Source organism: Aaosphaeria arxii, assembly GCF_010015735.1.
Source record: "Aaosphaeria arxii CBS 175.79 unplaced genomic scaffold BU24scaffold_16, whole genome shotgun sequence".
Lineage (NCBI taxonomy): Eukaryota > Fungi > Ascomycota > Dothideomycetes > Pleosporales > Aaosphaeria > Aaosphaeria arxii.
Window position 1 is genome coordinate 47506 of NW_022983489.1, and position 20966 is coordinate 68471.

The 20966-nt window shown below is 47.1% G+C and overlaps 7 protein-coding genes across 7 annotated transcripts; 6 read left to right on the top strand and 1 right to left on the bottom strand.

Moving 5' to 3' along the window:
• Window positions 1-664: 664 nt before the first annotated feature.
• BU24DRAFT_474666 (general substrate transporter) lies at window positions 665-2690 on the top strand (the record flags this gene model as incomplete). The annotated part of the gene is made up of 6 exons (XM_033532856.1): window positions 665-699; window positions 766-903; window positions 952-1600; window positions 1665-2046; window positions 2105-2357; window positions 2420-2690. 6 exons carry the CDS (start codon window positions 665-667, stop codon window positions 2529-2531), a joined length of 1569 nt encoding a protein of 522 aa, XP_033377083.1. The 3' UTR covers window positions 2532-2690.
• Window positions 2691-3587: 897 nt separating this feature from the next.
• Window positions 3588-5095, top strand: BU24DRAFT_456016 (uncharacterized protein; the record flags this gene model as incomplete). Its single annotated transcript, XM_033531407.1, has 2 exons — window positions 3588-4005; window positions 4063-5095. Exons 1-2 carry the CDS (start codon window positions 3962-3964, stop codon window positions 5093-5095), a joined length of 1077 nt encoding a protein of 358 aa, XP_033377084.1. The 5' UTR covers window positions 3588-3961.
• Window positions 5096-6715: 1620 nt separating this feature from the next.
• On the top strand, window positions 6716-7626 carry BU24DRAFT_321242 (uncharacterized protein; the record flags this gene model as incomplete). Its single annotated transcript, XM_033522931.1, has 3 exons — window positions 6716-6875; window positions 6947-7394; window positions 7464-7626. Coding segments are annotated over 3 exons (771 nt in total), but the record flags the coding sequence as incomplete, so codon positions are not given.
• Window positions 7627-8503: 877 nt separating this feature from the next.
• Window positions 8504-10506, top strand: BU24DRAFT_402528 (GMC oxidoreductase; the record flags this gene model as incomplete). The annotated part of the gene is made up of 3 exons (XM_033525529.1): window positions 8504-8728; window positions 8801-9042; window positions 9144-10506. 3 exons carry the CDS (start codon window positions 8504-8506, stop codon window positions 10504-10506), a joined length of 1830 nt encoding a protein of 609 aa, XP_033377086.1.
• A 197-nt stretch (window positions 10507-10703) lies between these two features.
• BU24DRAFT_429055 (uncharacterized protein) lies at window positions 10704-11078 on the bottom strand. Its single transcript, XM_033529638.1, has one exon. It carries the CDS (start codon window positions 11000-11002, stop codon window positions 10823-10825), a length of 180 nt encoding a protein of 59 aa, XP_033377087.1. The 5' UTR covers window positions 11003-11078; the 3' UTR covers window positions 10704-10822.
• A 232-nt stretch (window positions 11079-11310) lies between these two features.
• On the top strand, window positions 11311-15090 carry BU24DRAFT_468541 (uncharacterized protein; the record flags this gene model as incomplete). The annotated part of the gene is made up of 2 exons (XM_033532533.1): window positions 11311-11759; window positions 11808-15090. The coding sequence occupies 2 exons, from the start codon at window positions 11311-11313 to the stop codon at window positions 15088-15090; spliced, it is 3732 nt and encodes a 1243-aa protein (XP_033377088.1).
• Window positions 15091-17399: 2309 nt separating this feature from the next.
• Window positions 17400-18828, top strand: BU24DRAFT_429057 (periplasmic binding protein-like II). Its single transcript, XM_033529639.1, has 2 exons — window positions 17400-18056; window positions 18107-18828. The coding sequence occupies exons 1-2, from the start codon at window positions 17488-17490 to the stop codon at window positions 18579-18581; spliced, it is 1044 nt and encodes a 347-aa protein (XP_033377089.1). The 5' UTR covers window positions 17400-17487; the 3' UTR covers window positions 18582-18828.
• Window positions 18829-20966: the final 2138 nt, after the last annotated feature.

A 20966-nucleotide genomic window follows, 5' to 3' on the forward strand; every position in this document is an offset into this window, starting at 1 on the left:
TGGGGTCGAGTACGGTGAATACGGTCGGGTATTGAACTTGAGCACTACTGCATGCATTTTGGAGGACGTGCTACCAATAGACCCCTGAGCAGATGAGTGAGTGCTGAAAACGAAAACTGCACACAATTTTGTACCAAGCTCTTCACAAGTCCAAAATACCATTGGGAGCTGCGTCGCATGGCTCTTCGTGACAGACTGATTCTTATTTTTTAAAATGGTTCTATACTTCTTGATTCTATCAAGCATACATCTTAATGATGTTGAGTAAGGTCTATAGCTTTGACATAGGTAGAATCTCAATGTCTGCGCTGTTTTAGCACCGCGTAGCATGGTTCTAGCCTTGATGGGTTGTTATGTTGCTTGTACAGGGAGCTGAAAATGGGGAATGCCCCAGACGCACCCCGCAATTCCCATCCAACTAGTGTCCATCTTGATCTAACCGTGCGAAGTCTGTTGTCTCGGTTCTGGGGTCACGTCCGTCCTTCGATGTTCACGGGAGAGTCTAGGTTGTAAATGGTGGCGCCTGTGTGACCTGATCGTTCGCATTATTTCACTCCGAAGAAGTTATCGCCGACTATATAAGAAAGTTCAGGTCTATAATTTTGTCCATCACTCAGACATTATTTCGTTTCCCTTGCGGATAGGTTCTCTGACATTGTACGCCATGCAAGTCAACAGTGCATCCCAGCAGACTGAGAAGTCTTCCCAATCCATCCAGCATGTTGAACAACAAGCCAGCTATGCCGAAGCCAAAGACATTCTTAGCGATGCAGCCGCGAAGGGACAGGCCTTGTCTGGGTACGAATCATTGACTCGTTGGGAGACAGTGAAGACTTTCAAGATTGCGACCTTGGTCTGTTTTGCCGCTGCGTTCAGTGCTGCTACCGACGGATATCAGATCGGGTATGTGAGGCCGTCATCTCGAGTATACATGTACTGACTGTTTGGAAGCATGAATGCTAGTATCGTTGCCAACAAGGGATTCGTCCTCGAATTTGCCACCAAAACGAACGCCAAAGGTCAGCTCTTCCTGGAGTCACCCATTCTAAGCGGTTGGAGTTCAATCCAGTCTGTTGGTCAAATCATCGGTATGACAACTCTGCCGTTCATTTCAAGTCGATGGGGCAGGAAGATCTCAATGTATACATACTGGTTTATCCTCGCCATGAGCGTTCTCGCGGAAAGTCTGGCTCGAAGGTGGGAGATTTGGCTTCTTGCCAAACTGCTAGCCGGAATTGGTGTTGGATGCCTCCAGTCCACCTTGCCGACATATATTGCAGAGGTAGCACCAGTCAAGATCCGCGGCGGCCTGTTGATGTGCTATAGCTTCTGGTGGACTGTCGGTTCGTTCTTCGCCTATGTTGCACTCCAGACAATGGCCAAGAAGCACCCATATATCTGGCTTCACCCAATCTACACACAATGGGCGCAGATTGGAATAATGTTAGGAATCTACATCTTCCTTCCGGAGTCCCCAGCATGGTGTGTAACAGTGAACCAAATGGAGAGGGCGAAGAAGGAATTGCTCCGCATGAATGGCAAGGTTGAAGGCTACAACGTGGATCAACAGCTCCAGGTATTAGTCCTTGCCATCGATCATGTAAGTTGAGTCCTCGTGAAAAATGAACGCAATGACAATTCTTAACCTCTCATTCGACGTTTAGGAGCGAACCGTAGCAGCAGAACAGCGCCAAGAAAAGTGGTACGCCATTTTCCGGGGTACTGATGGTCGTAGAACACTCACTGCACTTTGGACCAACATGTCCCAGCAATTCATCGGTCTCACGCTCTTCGGAACCTTTGGAACCTATTTCTTCCAACAGGCAGGACTAGCAGATCCGTTCAAGATCAAACTGATTACATCCTCGCTAAACATTGCAACTGTTATAATCATTATTTTCATTTCTGACCGGTTAGGCCGACGATGGATTGCGTGTTGTGCAACTACCCTTTGCTGGGCAGCTTGCACATGCATCGGAATTCTAGGCGTCACGAAAAAAGTCAGGGCAACCGATTATCTGTTCGTGCTCTTTGCTTGCTTGTGGAGTAAGTTGATTACTCTAGCTACTCAACTCTTACAGCCCGCATACTGACCAAGTGGCAGATATCGGCATGACCTCTAATGGAGCGGCGGGATGGGGTTTCATTGGCGAAATCTCTTCGCAGCGCCTTCGACCATATACTGCAGGTTTTGGTGCCGCAGCCACCTGTGTAGTTGGCGTCGTCATGAACGTTCTTGTTCCATACATGACCAATGCAAATGCGTGGAACTGGGGATACAAGACGGGTTGGTTCTATGCTGGTGTTGGTCTTCCATGCGTCATTGGTTGCTGGCTCTTGATTCCAGAAACTGCTGGGTATGTGCCGGATTGCAATCTCAATTTTTGATCAAAGAGAAGATAACTAATACTTGGCGCAGACGCTCGGCAGCCGAGCTAGACGAACTTTTCGAGCGGAAGATCAAGCCATGGCGTTTTGCGAAGACAGAGACTGCGACACAACGGGTTGTCAATATGGAGAAGGAGTACTGATCGGGGTGGACATGTGCGAACTCTACTGAGCGGGAGCGAAGAAGACCAGGAATATGATGGTGAGCAGGTCACTAGTTCATCGGTAATACTATTAGCAGTACTATTGGCCTCTTTGTACAAGCACAAGTAGTCTCTCTACAATTAGTTCTAACCTGGCTGAACAATACCTACGCGAGATCCCAATAATAGCAACATAATTGCGCTACAACGGTAGAAGCCGTGATCTTACTATGCAAGTTTCCGCTTAAAAATCTCTTCAATAGTTTTCACATTCTATCCTTTCTCTGTCAAATTGTTGCAGTATTTGTTCCATTACTGGAACCTTCTCGCAGATCGCGGTGCTGCTAGAGATCTCCGTCTGTCTTCCTATCGTCGTTGCGGTCAAGGGCTTGGGCCGGCCGGAATATGCCACCGGAGAAAATATCTGGGATTGTGCAAGCGAAGGACACGACTGCTCAATGAAAGCCATGACTAGCTAAACATAGTAATTGTAAATCTCGCACATCGTAAGAATCTTAATGACAGTGTCAATTGTGTACTTTGCTCGGATGTAAAAGAGTTCCGCAACACCGCATGTTCTCTCTAAGAGGAAACTAGGCGACGGTGGCATTGCTGTCTTGGGATTGGAACCAGCCGTGCCAGCCTCGTGTTGAGTCGCATCGGCCTCATTGCGATAACGATAATGTTGGCAATGTCGGATCGGAAGAGCAGGATCCACACTCCAGAAAAATTACTTGTTTTCTCTAACAACAATGTGTAACTAGTATTATTGAGAAAGTATTGAGTATTAATCTTGGATCAAGAACCAGTTACGTAAGGTCCTTCTTCCAGAGCCAGATCAGGCTATGATAGGGTCCAGTAGTCTATGACATTGACACTCAATATTGCAACGTCTACCATAAATAAGTCCACGACCCTTCAGGCGTTCTAGAGATTCGAATATAAACAGCAGTCAAGATGGATCATTGGAAATGTCGTCCGACCCTCTAATGTACATGTATGTACATGCATACAAGGGTCCTATCTGGTAAGCAGTGGCCGATGAATAAGCATGCATAAACCGGGGCGGTGTGGAGTCTTTGCAGCACCCAAGAACAAATCACCAAGTATCTTTGAAGCTATCAACCAAGATGCCGTTCAGATGCATTCTGCCAACGCCACCTTTTTGCTCGGTTACGATGATTACGAAGACAGAAATTGCAGCCGTAACCATCTACCCATGACTTGGGTTCACCAGCCTCGGGTAGAGATTTTACTGTCATTGAGGACAAAACATTCTTAAAGATTAATCACCACCTTCAAGTCTGTTTTCAGACGCTCTACAACCCAGATTGTACACCCACAAAGGCTACAATACGAGTGACGCAAGCAGTAGCGCAAGCTCTGTCCATCAGGTTCAACCTCTAGGAATCTGTATACCTCTGTTCATCATGCTGTTTTCCGATGTTAGGTGGGGTACTCAAATCGCCACAATGTAAGTCATTGCAAGCGTAACGTTCGCGCATACATCACGAACTGATCTCGTATACAGCATCCTCATATGCTTCCAGTGTGTAGCGATATGGTCAACGGTTCCGCTTACAATTCGTATGTTCGCTACTATCCGCGATAAACGAAGCCTCTACTTCCGCGCCACGCTGGCCTCGTCATGGGGGCTCTCTCTGCGCTCACAGGCCTACCTTATGGGATACTACAATCGCTCGATCCCATGGTGGATCTACGGCACGCTTTCACAAATTGGCTGGATACTTATGGTCTCCGGATTTGCGCTCGTGCTGTGGAGCCGTCTTGGTCTTTTATTCGCCAACGAACGGGTGAAGAAGTATCTGCTCTATCTTATCATATTCAATGGCATCGTATGGCACACGATCCTGACTGTGTTCGCGATGATTATGTGGGACCAGCGTGGTCCGATTTTCGCTGCACGGCCGACTGCCCTTTACAAGAGAGTTCGGGATGTTAACGAGATATTCGAGTATGTCCAGATCTGCTTCTTCAACAGTCAGGAAATTCTCATCTCCTCAATCTACATCTACGCCGCCTACGTTTACTTGCGCGATTTCTCTCATCTCGGCTCACCTAGCACTCGCGCCAAGGTCCGCAAGGCCATCGTTCTGCTTCTGATTATTCAGGCGATCGTGGTATTCATCGATGCGGCAGTCATCACAATTGACCTACTCGGCTTATCGCAATTGAAGGGGATGATCAACTCCTTCATCTATTGCGTGAAACTGGAACTCGAGTTCTTGGTTTTGAATCAGCTAATTGAGATTTCGAGGATGGGTGTACCAGGGTTGCCATCAAGTTCGCCGCGAAACGGGGGATTGGATCTCGAGGTACCTGACATTGCTGAAGCACCTATTGCACCCACTGGTCCATCTGAAAGGACCAGAGGCCGTGGCGAGGGAGAAAACGAGAGGGACGACGCGCATGCAAGGTTTGGCAATGGATTGAAGGAACAGGGAGTTTCAATCGCGCAGCCAATCTCGCCGTCCAGCAGTGAATCTGATTCGTCGGGGAGAAAAACAGCATCCTACTCCATCGTCAGAAGCGAAGGTAGCTGATCATTAGGCGATTGGAATAATCTTTCAGATAGTCTATAATTACGAACGTGACGAAGAACTTCTAACCCTATTGACTTATGCGTCTTTCTGTGCACAATTTTATTATGTTGAACAACACAGTCTGATGTAGTCTCTGTTACGTACTCGTCGGACTTAGAATTAAGGATCAGGCAACACACTCGCGGCTTGGTAGATCGGCTGTCTTCGCCGCACTAATGCTTAACCGGTGTCGGATTGAGCATTTTCAATATTACACCATCAGAAGCAAATCCGACTTGGGAATCCATTCGTTTGCCTTTTTATGATTTCACGGACTTCATGGTCAACGGATCTTTTTGAGGGACGGCCCGCCTGCGGCACAGCGCATTAGATGACTAAACTGCTACAGATATGACGATAGTGAATATCCATCCTGGTATTTGATAATGGGGCGATCGAGCATTAGTTCCATATACTACACAATAATCACGCCGTCTTATCACTCCTTGCAAGCAGTGATGATCGCGGGTTCCGCATTACAGGTTTTGCTATACAATCACACTTAAAACTCGAAAGTACAGCGTGGAGAAACCGCGGTATTGAGAAATAGGCTTGGGCAAGTGTAGTCTCTTACTTTGGAGGCTTGCATCACCCAGTCTTTATACATTATCAGATGATTGGTATTTACCACGGGAATCACGGCTACTTCCACATTTGACCGAAAGCTGACGGCTATCTAACCAAGCATCTAAAGTAAACGAAACCAAAAACAGAAGGTATCTTGCAACAGCAGCAATCGATATACTTCTTTGCATGAACCTTCTGAGCTTGGCTTTCTATCCCCAGTAGATTGGCTAAGAGGATGAAGAGCCCGGCAACTTTCATGCCATTGCCAATCCGTGTACCTCCTTTGCCACTGCCACAGAGACCATTTTATGCAAAGATTACCAGTGTCCAAGGTGTAAATTACTTCGCCGTCTCTAGATATATGGACTGAGTGACAGGTACAATATATGTGCTAGCCTGTAAATGTCTGGTCAAAATTAAAGTCATGCGGCCTGCATGTATTGGACACCGAGCTTGTTGACCGAGTCTTCCTCGAAAAGATTTTACCCTGACCAGTTATGAATGTAGTATTGAAATATCAAGATCCATAATCAGAAGGCGACAACAGCCGTGCGACATAAAGGATTGGTAGGGTTCATTGGTCGGTAGATAATGGTCCTTGACACAGGTGTGACTAATGTAAAGTCAATGAAGGGGGTCAAGTCCCTCCTCCCCCCCTTCCCTAACAACCTTTTCAAGGCAGTCTTGTCTCACGAAGGACTTTTCAGGGGTGTTTAGCCGCTTTGGTATGTATTTACTCTGGTGAAGTGATTGAGTCGATCTTCCAATAGTCAATTGGTCTCTCGGTCTCCGCGATGAACTCTGCATCAGTCAACCACGCCCCATAGGAATACAAGTCTTAGTACACCACATCAAAATCCTGCTGCACTAATCTTAGGGTCAGCGATAATGCAGCTAAAGAATTCGTCTCGAGGAAATATTTCAAGGCCACACACTACTCTCGTCATGGACCCAACAGTCTCTATGAGCGTTTCGAACTATTCCACGTTGCCTTCGTCCAGCGGCGGCCTTAAAATTATTGTTTTTACAACCGTATTCTGGGCAGTGGCAGTCATTGCTATTATTTTAAGGGTCTGGTGTCGTTCTCTCAAGGGCAGGTCCCTAGTTTTCAACGACTATGCTGTGCTTGTAGCATTCGTTTTCACATCAGGACTGTCGGCAATTCTAATCACATGTAAGTCTTCATTCTCACCTGCCAACTGTTTCGTACGTCAGGTCAAAATGCTAATCATTAATTTCCCTTAGCGGTCGTGTGGGCAGGTGCTGGTCACCATGTGGTGGATATCTCACCACAATACCGCAATCGAATATTTATTCTCTTTGCTGCAGGTCAGTCGTCGTGGGCGGCCTCGAATACCTTTGTCAAGCTCTCCATCCTACACTTCTACACTGTTATATTCCCAAGTCGAAAATTTCGCATCATTTGCATCGCGGCAATGGTAATCTCGGGTTTATACTTCACTTCTGTTCTGCTTGAGACCTTCTTATTGTGCACTCCAGTGCAATACAATTGGGACAAAACAATCTCTGGGACTTGCAGTCCACACAGTCAGATCGCATACATCATTGCTGGAGCCACGAACTTAGTCATCGATGTCTTCATTGTTTTGCTACCCATGCCGATACTCTGGAAATTGCAAATATCATGGACCAAAAAACTTCTTGTCATGGCTATGTTTAGCTTGGGCGCTGTGTAAGTCTCGATCCACTGCTTAACTCTACCAAATTCATTCCACAGCAGTTGCTGATCAGTGCAATGTAGCATTTGCATAATCTCTCTCCTACGTGTGATAAACGTTGCTAAACTTGATCTTACCGACTTTACCTACGCCTGCATCAATCTCTCAATCTGGGCGATACTCGAGCCTACGCTTGGTATTGTCAATGCATGTCTTCCTGTATTTCGTCCTATTGCATCTTCTGTCTCCGAGTCACGCATTTTTTCAAGGGCTAAGTCTTCATTCTGGAGCAGGACGGGTTGGAGTACAGGGGACACGAAAGTCAGCGTCGGCTCTGCGTCCAAAAGTACAAAGTTTAAGAGGCTAGCAGATCCGATAGATCAGCTGTATCAGCTAGATACTATTCATCTTGTAAGGAACGAGAGCAGAGAAAGGTTCTCATCAAAATGATGTTAGTAAAGCATGATAGTAATGGGAGACTGTGGCCTGAGACGGGTCTTCGTTGCTGCCACAAAATTCGTTTTCCAAGTTCTTCTACAGAAGTAGCGTTCAATCTCTACTCCGGATACTTGTGCCTATAAGATGCGTCATCCTGTAGGAACCTATAGTATGGCTCGCTTCGGTCTGTCGTATGCCAATGTTCATTACAAGCAAGTGATTATATTGGACTGTTCCAAACTAGATAATGCAATATCAATTGACTATAATTTCAAGGGCACAACTGCGGCGAGAGCCTACCCGTGCCACCCCTGCTGTATAGTTACTTCTGCCAGCCCAGGTGGAGTACCCCGACCCTAGGGTTTTGGCTTGGATATCACTACTCGCTGAACACATCTGTACGCGCATGAATAACACCCTCATCACACCAAATATAGCCTTTTGCGATTCTATTTGGTGGAAATTAGGGGTCTGCCTATCTGGAGGCAAACGGACGTCCCCGAGGCAAGCATTTGCCTAAACGACACTTCACCGCTTAATGAGGCACAGCGGAACTGTTCTGCCGTTGTAATGGAACCGGAACTATTAAGAGGGTCGAGTAAGAATTACACTCTTTCATGATAACAAAATTCCAATGCATATTTGTTGCTCACCTACTACAGCTCTTTTCACATTACTCGCTACTATGTCGACTGCAGGCCCAGTAACTCCCGTCTATGACTACATAATCATTGGGGGTGGCACTGCCGGCCTTGTCCTTGCCAACCGTCTATCTGAGAACAGCGACATTACTGTCGCAGTCATTGAAGCCGGTGGAGACGCGAGTGCGGATCCTCGTTCTGTTGTTCCAGGGTTGTTCATAGGTGCGCTGGGAAGTGAACTGGACTGGAATCTCGCGTCGGTACCCCAGGTACGATACTAGCTCATTCAGAATTATGAAACAAACGAATGGGTCATGTTAACTGATAGCCTGAATTGCCAGGCCGGACTCAATGACCGACGTATTGGGCATAATCAAGGCAAAGCACTCGGTGGAAGTTCAAGCATAAATGCCCAAGCCCTGATTCCCTTCAGCGCTACCGATATCAACGTCTGGGAGTCTTTCATTGGGAACACAGGCTGGAATTATGGATCACTCTCACCATACCTTCAGAAAGCCTTCAGCATTGTCCTCCCTGATGAGCCTACCGTGACACATTTGAACATTTCATGGGTAACATCTTGGTATGTTCTCTTCCTTTGTGTGTGTCTTCTACCCTTTTCCATCTTCTGCATTGTACAAGTACCAGGGCAGATACAGCATATTAACTACGAACGTTGCGCAGGGCTTCCAAAGCTGTAGGCCCCCTGGCCTCCTCCTTCGTGGACATTAATGAAAATCCAATACCAAAGGCCTGGATCGACACTTTGACAGCTCTCGGACACCCTCTCACTGCATCTCCGTTCTCGGGCAGGTCAACGGGACCATATATTGCACCCTCCACTGTCGTATCCAGCTCAAAGACTCGATCCTCTTCTGCAACAGCATACTACCTGCCGGTAGCCAACCGAAAGAATTTAAAGGTTATCACTAGGGCCACTGTAAACAAGATCATCTTAGAGAAAAAAGCAGCCCTCCAAACTGCAACAGGAGTTATGTACGCAATCGGCGGAGACACCAAAACACTCAACGCAAGGAAAGAGGTTATACTTTGTGCGGGTGCATTGAACTCACCAAAGATTCTTGAATTGAGCGGTATTGGTGATCCGGACGTTCTTCAAGCTGCTGGTGTCCCTCTGCTATTGGAGAACAAATACATCGGCACGAATCTGCAGGACCATCTCCTGTGTCCGATAAGCTTCGAAGCCATTGATGGATTTCCTACTGGCGATGATTTGCTAAGGGGAGATCCAGAAGCAATTGCAACAGCCCAGAAGCAATATGCTGAGACTCAGTCAGGTCCCTTTTCAAGTAGTGGAGTGACCGAATTTTCGTTCCTGCCAACTGTGGATTTCAAGAGCGATACAGGAGCTCTATCGGATCTATTGAAGTTGCTTGAAACGACGAACATGACCCACCCGCTCGACGCAGCAAGGATCAAACATCTCTCAGACCTCCTTATTGAAGGCCAGGAGGGGACTGCGCAGTACTTTCTCTTCCTTGCCCAAAGTGCCGCAGCTGGTGAGGATACAACGCATGGGGTAGTTCCGCATCCGCAGCCTGGTAATTTCATCACTCCTGTTGTCGCACTTTCCCATCCATTATCCACGGGCACTGTCCACATATCATCATCGGACGCCGGCATTCCGCCCGTCATAGATCACAAATATCTTTCCAATCCAATAGACCTTGAACTTCATGCCCGCCATGTTCGGTACATTGAGGATATTGCGCAGACCGGTCCTTTGTCATCATTCCTCAAGCCAGATGGGCGACGCAACGACCCACTTGCATTCATCGATGGAAGTTTGGAAAAGGCAAAAACCTACGTCAAGGCGGCATCGGATACAAATTGGCACTCGGTAGGCACATTAGCAATGGCTCCTAAGAACAAAGGGGGGGTTGTCGACACAGACCTGAGAGTATATGGCGTCTCAGGGTTGAGGGTAGTCGATGCGAGTGTAATTCCACTGATGCCGCAGAGTAATACGCAGAGTCTTGTGTATTCAATTGCGGAGCGAGCAGCTGATCTGATTAGGCAATGTTAGTCTTTCTAACATGGGAATTACTTTCCATTTACATAGTCAATAGGATGATGTACCTGGGAAAATATTTCTAAGAGAAAGGTTTTCTGGCAGCCTGATGTACTGTATTGATAGTAAGCACGAGGATGTATTTGATCTTACTTCAAAGTACTGTCATGTATGGACCAATCATTACTCGCCAAGCGTGTGTCTGCCTTGCTGTTTTGATTTCACTTTTTCTTGCTGATTGGGTGTGAGCAGGCAAGACAAGTTGGAGTGCCATGGCTGTGCAAATAGCTGAATGTAGCTTGGTAGGAGATAGAACGAAGAATACTTCTAATCACACAGCTGTAAGTATCCAACTGTTAAATCTTTTTCGTACGTTATACTGTAGTTTATAATTTGCCTTCGTTGGGTTGCGCGGAAGCATAACACAGCAAGGCCTTACTGGCTTTATGCGAAGCTTGTACTCTCCAGTTTGATCTTCAAGCCGATCGTCAGCCACCAAGGTGATGTTCATCTCCACCTAATAGCCAGGAGGAACGCATCGTGCTTCTACCAAACAAGCCTCGATGATGGCTGCATCCAGAATCCAGTCAGTTGCAGCTGTGTGCATATGAAATTCAATGACTGAGTTGTACTGTGACGTTCGGGGCTGAAACCCAGCCACATTCTCACGTGCAAGGCTCTCTCCTTGTATCTTGATACCACAGTAGCGCAGCCTTGTCGCAGGACTTTGTCCACCTTTTGAGGGCTCAAGAAGATCGATGTTCTTCAATTAAATCCTCCCGTCTTCTATTTCAGATCACATACTACTCTTGATTCAAGATGGCATCGTCGGGAATACCGCTTTTCACGTCAGACAAGTCAAACATCGCTCGTGCTCTTCATCCCTACTTTCCTGATGACCAAGCAGTGAGGAAGACATGGCGCCCAGTCTCTTTCAGCAAGGTTGCCTTTCTCATCACGATATTCCTATTCACTGGCTTTCTCGCCAGTACTATTGCACTTCATCTAAAGTATGAACGCTCCGGCGCAATCATGTTTGCTTCGGACGGGAGATCCATCTCTGACGCACAGAACTTCTTGTATCTATATCTCCCAATAATTCTAGTCACGGCCTTAGGAATCTGGATCTCAGTCCTTGATCTTGACATCAAGCGCCTGGATCCTTGGTGTCGCCTTTCTGGAAATGACGGTGACTCCGCATCGACCCTCTTCTGCCAATACGATACCGCTTTCATACTTGTTGTGATATACCAGGCAGTGCGTGCCCAGTAAGATAATTAGCCCTCCCATTCATTTACACCAATTGACATGACTAGGCACTGGATTGTGGCCAGTTCGTCGGTCCTGATGATCACAGCAGTTATTGTCATTCCTGCACTTCAGAATTCACTTTTTACCACGACTACCAAATCAATCTCTCAAAAATCTCTTGTTGGGGTACCGTATGGAATTGTTAACGCCTCAGTCCAGACACGAACTATGAGCAATAGCTTTCTAATCACTGCGTATTCGATTGCTTGGCTTGGGCAAAGTGACCCTCCCTTTTCCACGGCATCCAATGTACTAACCCCCTTCGATCACCCATCTATCAAAAGTGCTCTGCAGGATTCTGTTGCTTCTACATCCTTGACCAGGTTTTGGTCGGAGGTCGATTGCTGGAAGCCTCAGGCCGTGATTAGGAATAAAACAGGCAAGGAAATCTCCTTCGACGATGGGAGAGGCTGTCGACTGAACAGCGTTTTTAGCGACGACGTTCATTGGAATACATCGGTGTCACAGGTCTCGGCTCTACACATCCCGGTCAACTCTCCCGGGTTTACACTCATTGGAGACATCGATATGTCTAAGAACATATCATCAATGTGTCCCGAATATCCAAACCGCTTTCTGTCCGTTTGGTGGATAGCTGGATCGACCCCCGACTTCAGCAACCGTGGTAACGGAACCGCCCTGTTTTGCGATGTGAGCTTTTACAGACAACCGGTAGTGGCCAAAATCTTTCTCTCGAACGATAGCGTCGATTCAATCCATGCCATGGGTCCCAAAATGCTCCTTTCGCAAGAGGAATTCAACAGTACGCATTTTCAGAACATAACTGTCGGAGGCAGACCACCAAACGCGTACAGCATGCAGGGAAACAATCAACAAGTGATGATTAATATTGACGAGGCAAGCGAAATAGACAACGGGCGGCGAACATGGTACTTGAATTATAGTACCCCGGTGTACCCTTCGTTGCCATCAGGCTTCATGGTTGACTGGTTGGTTACATTGACGCAACTACCGATTCACGAATACCTCAACTCTTCAAATCTCGCAACATCTTATGATCAAACGTACCAGCAGCTCTTTGCTTTAGCCATGGGTCATAATTTCGCACCACAGTCAGAGACCCAGCTAGAAGTCGAGATTGAGGGATTACAGAAAGTCGTTACATTAGTACCTGCTTTCGCGTACACCATAGAAGCGCTGTTTTTGATTGCGTTGATTCTTTGCCTTTTCTTGGCTTGGCAAGTTATTCCCAGACGGTTGCTTCTAGTTCGAAATCCAGATTCTTTGGCTCAAGTCATGGATCTTGCTCGTTCTGCAACTGTGCAGAGCAAGTTCAGAGCTTACAGCAGTTCGACTGAGCGGGAGATGAAGAAAGGGCTACAAAATGACAAGTTCAGGCTTGCAATGTCAACAGATGGCCGTCCGGTTTTGTGCAAGTTCAACCCTCGATTGCACATCCAGCCATCTCAATGCAACAGGAAGGTTCAGCCTTCGTCTATTGCCAAACCCGTACTAGAGTTGTCGTGGAAAGCTACATTTTTGGCCTTATCGTTGATCACCTCATTCACGGTCCTTTTATACGTGCTGAATAGTCAAGCAGAGAAAAATAATGGTATTTCCTTGCCTAAAGGAGGTACGTTTACTGTTCAGCTTGCGCTTAGTTTTGCACCCACAATCTTTGCGACTCTTCTTGGAGTCTACATCAATGCCGTCTGTCGAGCAACTTCATTTTTGAAGCCTATGGAGCATCTTAAGAGAGGACACGCTAAAGCCAAAAGTACACTCCTTGCCAACTTCACCTCACTCCCTCCAACAGTCTTATTTGCGAGAGCTTTCCGAGCCAGACAATATTTTCTTACACTGCTGAGTCTCTTGGCCCTTCTGTCCAATGTCCTCACTGTTTCCATGGCCGGCATCTTCGTCCAATATGATGAAGTCATAGTAAAAGGTACATCCGTTGTACAATTAAAAGAGCCGTTCCTAGACCCCGCGACACCTCAATCACTGGTATTGGAGCTCTATCAAGATTCGATTTTCACAGTCGCTGCGAACGCGTCGGGGCTTACAAAGTTGCCAACCTGGACAACGACGGAGTATGGTTATCTTCCTGTCGACCTGGGCTCTCTTAACCGCAGCACGCAGGATCAACAAATAGGGTTCCAGAGTGTTGGATACGGTGCGGATTTAGACTGTGTCAACTTTCTAGACATTTATCCAAACCAAAGCGCACATTTCGAGTTCTCGGAAAATTATACAAATCTCGCATTCAGCTTCTGTTATGGTTGGCCAAGTGGGGAATCTGCATCTTGCGATTCTTCCATGCGCCAGTCGTCCTATTTGAACAATATTTCAAATATACCAGTTAACGTTGTCTCATCTTACGAACTACAAACAGCCGTAACACGACCAAATGGACCGAATGACCAGCCGATTTGGAACGGGCAGGAGAACGAGCAGCAAATTATTTTAGGGTGGCTTCGCGGTAGGTGGGCGGCAAACACAACACCAACTCTAGAAGCTCTGGATCCACAGTCAATCCAAGGGAGAACCTTTGAGTACAATGCTACGGTGATAGCATGTCGGCCACGACTCAAAACCCAGAGATCTGTTATACGGGCTGATATGGAGGGAAATATAATTTCCGCAAGGCACTTGGGACCCCCGGATTACAATACCAGCTCTAGCATGAATCTAACCAACTCACTCCGAGCCACCATCAGCGGTACGACGCGAGGTTTCACCGCCAACGCTAAAGGATGGCATGCCAACATCATCGCTCAAGACTGGCCAAACTACCTCTACAAAACCATACTCAACGGGACCGGTATTGTGGATCCCGCCAACCCTGTACCGTCTGTTGAATTTGCGAGCAAAATTGCTTCACAGACATTTGGTCGTCAATTCGTTGCCCAGCTGTTCCTGGATCGCCAGTATCTCAAAAACGCCGATACCAAGTCCAGCGACGGAATGCAAAGCGCGAACCTCTACCGCTCTGTTCGCCGCTTCCGTCTCTCCACCCCCATGTACATTATCACTCAAGTCATACTCACCCTCGATCTCATCGTTCTCTTGATTAACCGGTTTTTATTGTCAAAGCCATTCCTGCCGCGGCAACCGTCTACCATTGCATCGCAGATTGCCTTTTCGGCTGCGTCGCATGTTATTGACGATGTTGCCGCAGCGGTCAAGGGCGCTCGGGGCGATCCAGGGCTCGAAGTATTGGATACCCAATTGGGGTACCGATTTGGGTATGGTAAATTTGTTGGCAAGGATGGGAGGTCGCATGTAGGCATTGAGCGAGACCCCTTCGTACAGAAACTGGATTGAATGAGAATGCAAGAATTTACTTCTGGAGTTTAGCAGTAACGTGTTTGATCAGTAAGCTGGCCACATCAGTGAGCTGGCCACCCCCCACCACCACCACCAACCACCACTCACAATATTGATACTCAACCAGCAATGGCGCAGACACAACGCGTCAATTCAACGTCAAAGGAAGGCAGATTGCTGCTTGCAGTTGCAGCAATCAAATCAGACCCCAGTCTCACGATTCGATCGATTGCTCACGCGTACGACGTCCCACGATCAACCCTCCAGACGCGCCTACAAGGCACTCTCTCAAGAGATGAGAAACGAAGTCCAAATCGCAGACTGCTTTTGTCCGAAGAACAGGCGTTGGTTCACTGGATTCTTGACCTTGATCGTCGTGGATATCCTCCTCAAGCTATTATTGTAGAACGTATGGCCAATACCCTACTTGCAGCACGAGGGGAGAACCCTCCACCTCCACCTATAGGCAAGTGCTGGGTGACGCGATTTGTCAACAATCAGTCAGAGCTACGGACGAAGTGGAATAGGAAATTCGACTACCAGCGCGCAAAATCAGAGGATCCTGCTGCAATCAGCGCGTGGTTTCGCCTGGTTCAGGACATTCGCTAGACATATGGCGTCTTGGATGAGGATATCTACAATTTTGATGAGACAGGATTTATGATAGGAGTAGCAGCAACGTCAAAGGTAATCACAAGCCGTGACAGAGTTGGTCGAGCAGTTGCTGTTCAACCAGGCAATCGTGAATGGATCACGACAATCGAAGGCATTCGCGCGTCAGGCCAGGCCATTGCTCCTTTCGTGATCCTGTCTGCAAAGCAGCACCAATCCTGCTGGTACAACGACGTCCCTCCTGGATGGATGATAGCAGTTAGTGACAATGGCTGGACAACTGATGTCCTTGGCCGCTCATGGATTGAGCATTTCAACAGACAAACCAGGTCTCAAACTGCTGGGTTCTATCGACTCTTAATTCTTGATGGCCACAGTAGCCACGCTACAGTCGAATTTGATAGCTACTGCAGAGAGAACAACATTATCACGCTCTGTATGCCTGCTCATACATCTCACGTCCTACAGCCGCTAGATGTGAGCTGCTTCTCGCCATTGAAACGCGCGTACGGTCACGCGATTGCTGAGATGGCGCGGCGAAAAGTCTATCATATTGACAAAATTGACTTCCTCCAGACGTATCAGGACATCAGGAGGACAGTATTCACAGAAAAGACTATCAAATCAGGCTTTCTAGCTACAGGGCTTGTCCCAAGCTGTCCAGAACGCGTCTTATCGTCGCTTACGGTTGTCAGAACTCCGTCACCAACTCCTATTATAACTGACAATTCTCGCGCCTGGGTAGCAGAAACGCCTCACACGGTTGACCAAGTAAAGCAGCAGGCTCGACTAATTCAGGACCTGCTTAAGCGTCAATCACAGAGCCCTAGTAGTATTGCAATTTCTCAACTTGTCAAAGGTTGTCAGATGGCGATGCACTCAGCTACGATTTTGTTAGAGGAAAACATCCGTCTCCAAGCAACTGTGACGCGCCAACAAAAGAAGCAGCAGAGGAGACGACAATATATAGCAGTTGGAGGCGCTTTGCAGTCAGAGGAAGGTCAGAGGTTGGCTATAGAGGCTGATAGATTGATTGAAGCGCGTGATCGTCAGCAGGCAGAAAGGCGACAACGCGCGCCAAGAACCTGTTCAAATTGTCACCAACAAGGCCATATTCGGACACAATGTAGACAGAGATTGTCGTAATCCAGTCAATCAATATTCTTACCAGTTGAAACGGTGGTTGGTGATATAATCTACAATATTCGGTGGTGGTGGTGGGGGGGTGGCCAGCTCACTGATGTGGCCAGCTTACTGATCAAACACGTTAGTTCCAATGTGTTGTAAGGCTGGATATCAATTGTTGGAGAAGACGCATTGCTCTTGTGGCTGAGCCGTTGGCGGATCATGTCACCGCCATAATTATGATGCGATCTAATCGTCTTTCATCTAATCTCGGCGAATTTCAAAGCCGGAAAGGCTTAGCCGATCGAAAACAAACGTCCTTGCTTGGTCATTTCACCGATGTTTCTGGACAACAAAGGCTCGTTCATAGTGAACCATGGCACGATCGGACCGATTTAGATGATTGCGCACCCCAACAGCCAGGAAATTGCGCCGAAGAATGCTTGGAATCGAATCACCCACGCGGCGCATTTGTAAGAGTAGTCCCTACACTCTTGCGTCATTGCGGAAAAGTTCCGTAGACTGCCATGGTTTTCATAATCACGAAAAGCATTGCTGATCAACTAAAGAAATGATTTTTATAAATAATGGAATTGCATCCGGGGAATTCAGTTGCCCACTCGCCAGCAACACTGATACTTGCGCCATCACTCCAACATGCGGTCGTCCATTTCCCTCGCAGTAGCTGCTCTTGCAACAGCCGTTTTTGCTACACCTAGTACCGAGAACCGTACGATCGACGAGATCTACCAAGCTGCCCTAAATGAAGGAGGAGTTGTCACACTCTGGCATGGCGGTGATGAGAAAAATCAGCAAGATGGTTTGAAACAGGCTTTCGAGAAACGCTTCCCCGGCATTACCCTGAACGTCACTGTCGATTTATCTAAATACCACGACGGTCGTCTCGATGAACAGCTCGCCAATAATGATGTCCAAGTAGACAGTATTATCTTGCAGACGCTTCACGATTATCCTCGTTGGAAGGAGGAGGGTGCTCTTCTCAACTACAAGCCCCAAAACTTTGAGAGCATCGCGTCTGAATTCCAGGATCCAGACGGCGCATACTATGGTTATGCCATCTTCGGCTGGACCACCACTTGGAATACAGCCAAGTACAATGGAAGTCTCGGTGATTTCGCAGATGCATTACTGCCCGAGTTGAAGGACAAGCTCATCCTCACCTACCCTAATGACGACGACGCTGTGCTGTACGCTTTCGATCTTGTGTAAGTATTCCATTGATCAGAAGTTGGGAATGGTATTGATGAAAAGGCAGAATCAAAAAGCTCGGTAACGAATGGTTCGATGCTCTCGTCGCCCAAAACCCGACTTGGGTCCGCGGAAGTGCTACACCCGGGGACCAGCTTGCTCTAGCGAACAACTCGTATGTTGCTGCCTTTGGAACAGGCGGCTTTTCTGGTCCCAATGTAAACACCTCTTTGCCAACCGATGCACCCTTCGTCACCTGGCCCCAAACTGCAGCCATCCTTAAGGATGCCCCTCATCCCGAGGGCGCAAAACTGCTCCACAACTTCATCCTCAGCGACGAGTGGCAATTCGCTACACCACAGTGGACTGTCCGTACTGATGCCCCTGCGAACTTTCCCGATATCTTCCAGGAGCCCAACACTAATGTGACCGACTTCCTCCCCTGGATGTTGGACAGGCCTAATGTTGAGAGGCTCCGTTTCTGGTACGAGGCGAGACTCGGAACTGCCCAAGGACTCAGTCCTCTCGAGGATGATTTGTAAATGCTTGTAATTGAAATTTTTCAGCGGCGCATATATGCACACCAATGTACGCCAGTGCGGTCTATTACGGTGTTGCGATAGAAACATTGTACATATTCGCGACCTTCAATAAATTATTAGACCAATATCTTACCATTCTCTGAGAGTGCTTTACAGTTTCAGAGATGATGCGTTGTGTACAAGAATTACGAGAGTAATTGACACCATGTAACCAGGGAAAATTATACAAGACTAAGAAAAAATGACGATGATTCGCGAATTGCTTTTACGAGTAGATCTGATAACTGTAACCTTGGCGTGGAAAGTCGTTTCGATTATCGGACCTACTTCACAGCACAAGTACAGGGGTTGGCCTAGACCTGCCGTCTGTGCCGTAGTGGCCGAAACCACTGAGATCTGCAATGACAAGGCAGTGTACCTGCATTGATAATGCGACATCGTTCAAAATTGCCCAATACAGGTTTCAGACATGCAAGAAATTCTGGATGAGAGGCTCTCGGTACACCCCTATCCGTGTTAGTATCGATTTAGAGAGTCAGGTCTGAACGTCGCTGTTTAGCAACATTAAATTGTCGGATCTCAATGTCGCGTAAATCTGCCATATGGATTGCTTGAAAAATCATATCATACCGCCAACATTCAGATTCATCACACGAATTAACATAATAGCGACACAATAGCGTTTGCTCCGTATCATTATCACATCAAATAACAAGACATGTCCACATATTACTCGACCTATCTCACTTTATTTAACCGGTACAAGATCGTGAGGTCCATGATGAACAATGAAGTGTAAAAATGTTTAACCTGAGCTTAGTTACCTCCCGAGGTCTTTATGCGCATGTGTTCCGGTTGGTCAAGAACAGGTGCTCGGTGCTCTTGACCAAGGGCCATACTATCATCTATTACTTATAAGTATAGGGGTTTAATCATCCTATAATAGTGACTTTAGCTTTTGCGGTCCACGGTGGCGCGTGCTAATATTGTTGTTATAGGATTGTATTCTTGTGTCTTTGTGTTATTGTGTCACTTTGTCATTGTGTCACTTTGTCACTTTGTCATTGTGTCACTTTGTCATTGTGTCACTTTGTCACTTTGTTATTGTGTAACACTTGATTCTCCAATCTTTGAGGAGTTGACGTCGGCTTATCTCTTTGTTAGTAGGTGTATATATTCAGGTAGAAACAGTAGCAGAGGAATGTATCCCTTCTGTTCAACATAAACCATCAATTCACGAAGTAAGACACCATTCAAAAGCGAGATAATGCTTAATCGCTTCCATCCGTTCCGTCGTCCAAATGGCCAGACACACCAGGGTCCTTTGGGGGTCCGCGACTCTTCCGCGGTACTTCGACGAAGCAAGACGCTATCAAAGTTTGAGCAACTTCCGTTCAAGCTAAGAGAGCGCATATATCTGTATCACATTATGAATTGCAGTGCGAAATGTGGGGACCAGATAACGTCCGTCCCTGCGTAACGAAAAACCCGCCATGCCGAAAAGGATTCCACAAATAGTCAGATTGGATCCTCCAATTTAGTGGAATTAGAGTAATTTGAGTTTCAAGGTGTCGATTAAGTACGTCTGCTCTCCAGCCAGTTGAAACATAGAAAATTACATGAATTATCACCATGCTGTCGCTCTTTTCGTCATATACCTGTACAACTTCGCCTGTTCCAAAGCTATATAACAATGTAGTTATGTGTCTATCATTCATGCCTATCGGTGCAGCTAAAATACCCTTCCACCTGTCTATAAAAGCCCTCCGTGCAATCAAAGGCTAATCTATATTACAGGAATATAGTCCGGATTTATCCGGCTGGAGAGGCCCTCAACAGCTCTTGGCAGGCCACTTGACACTCCACCTACAAGGCTTAGCGTATGCTGTCTAAGTAATGTAAATTACACAAACACCTGGCTAGGCTTTATCACTGCCTCCAATCCTGGATCAAACGATAATCCGAAAATTGACGTAATCCGCACAGCCACAAATCGTACGGTAAAGATACGCAGATGTAACTTAGGACACACATATTATCGCGGAACCCATCGACGGGGCGGCTTGATTTATGCAGGACTGATCTGCTGATCGGCACTTCCTGCAGAAGTAGCAGCCGAACCTGGCTGGTGCGTGATGACTTGCAGATCCAGCCTTACGCTTGCCGTGTATCTTGATGACTGCTCGGTCTGTGGCTATGTGGCTGTTGCGGCTATGCGACGCCGCTGCCAAGTACTCTGGAAAATCAGAGCTCCTGGATTGGGAGCAGGGCTGAGGTCAACGGCTGCTACCTGCTTAGCTTTTGACATAGCCCTTTATCAACTATATTAATCATCTACAGGTAACGGGGAGCAACAGTGCAGGTACGCAGAATACGTGAAGGTCT

Excerpts from the sequence above, each read along its gene's own strand:
- BU24DRAFT_429055 (XM_033529638.1), bottom strand. The coding sequence starts at position 11,002 with ATGAACATCACCTTGGTGGCTGACGATCGGCTTGAAGATCAAACTGGA.
- BU24DRAFT_429057 (XM_033529639.1), top strand. The coding sequence starts at position 17,488 with ATGCGGTCGTCCATTTCCCTCGCAGTAGCTGCTCTTGCAACAGCCGTT. Across the intron at positions 18,057-18,106 it reads CTGTACGCTTTCGATCTTGT|AATCAAAAAGCTCGGTAACG; the intron begins GTAAGTATTCCA and ends ATGAAAAGGCAG.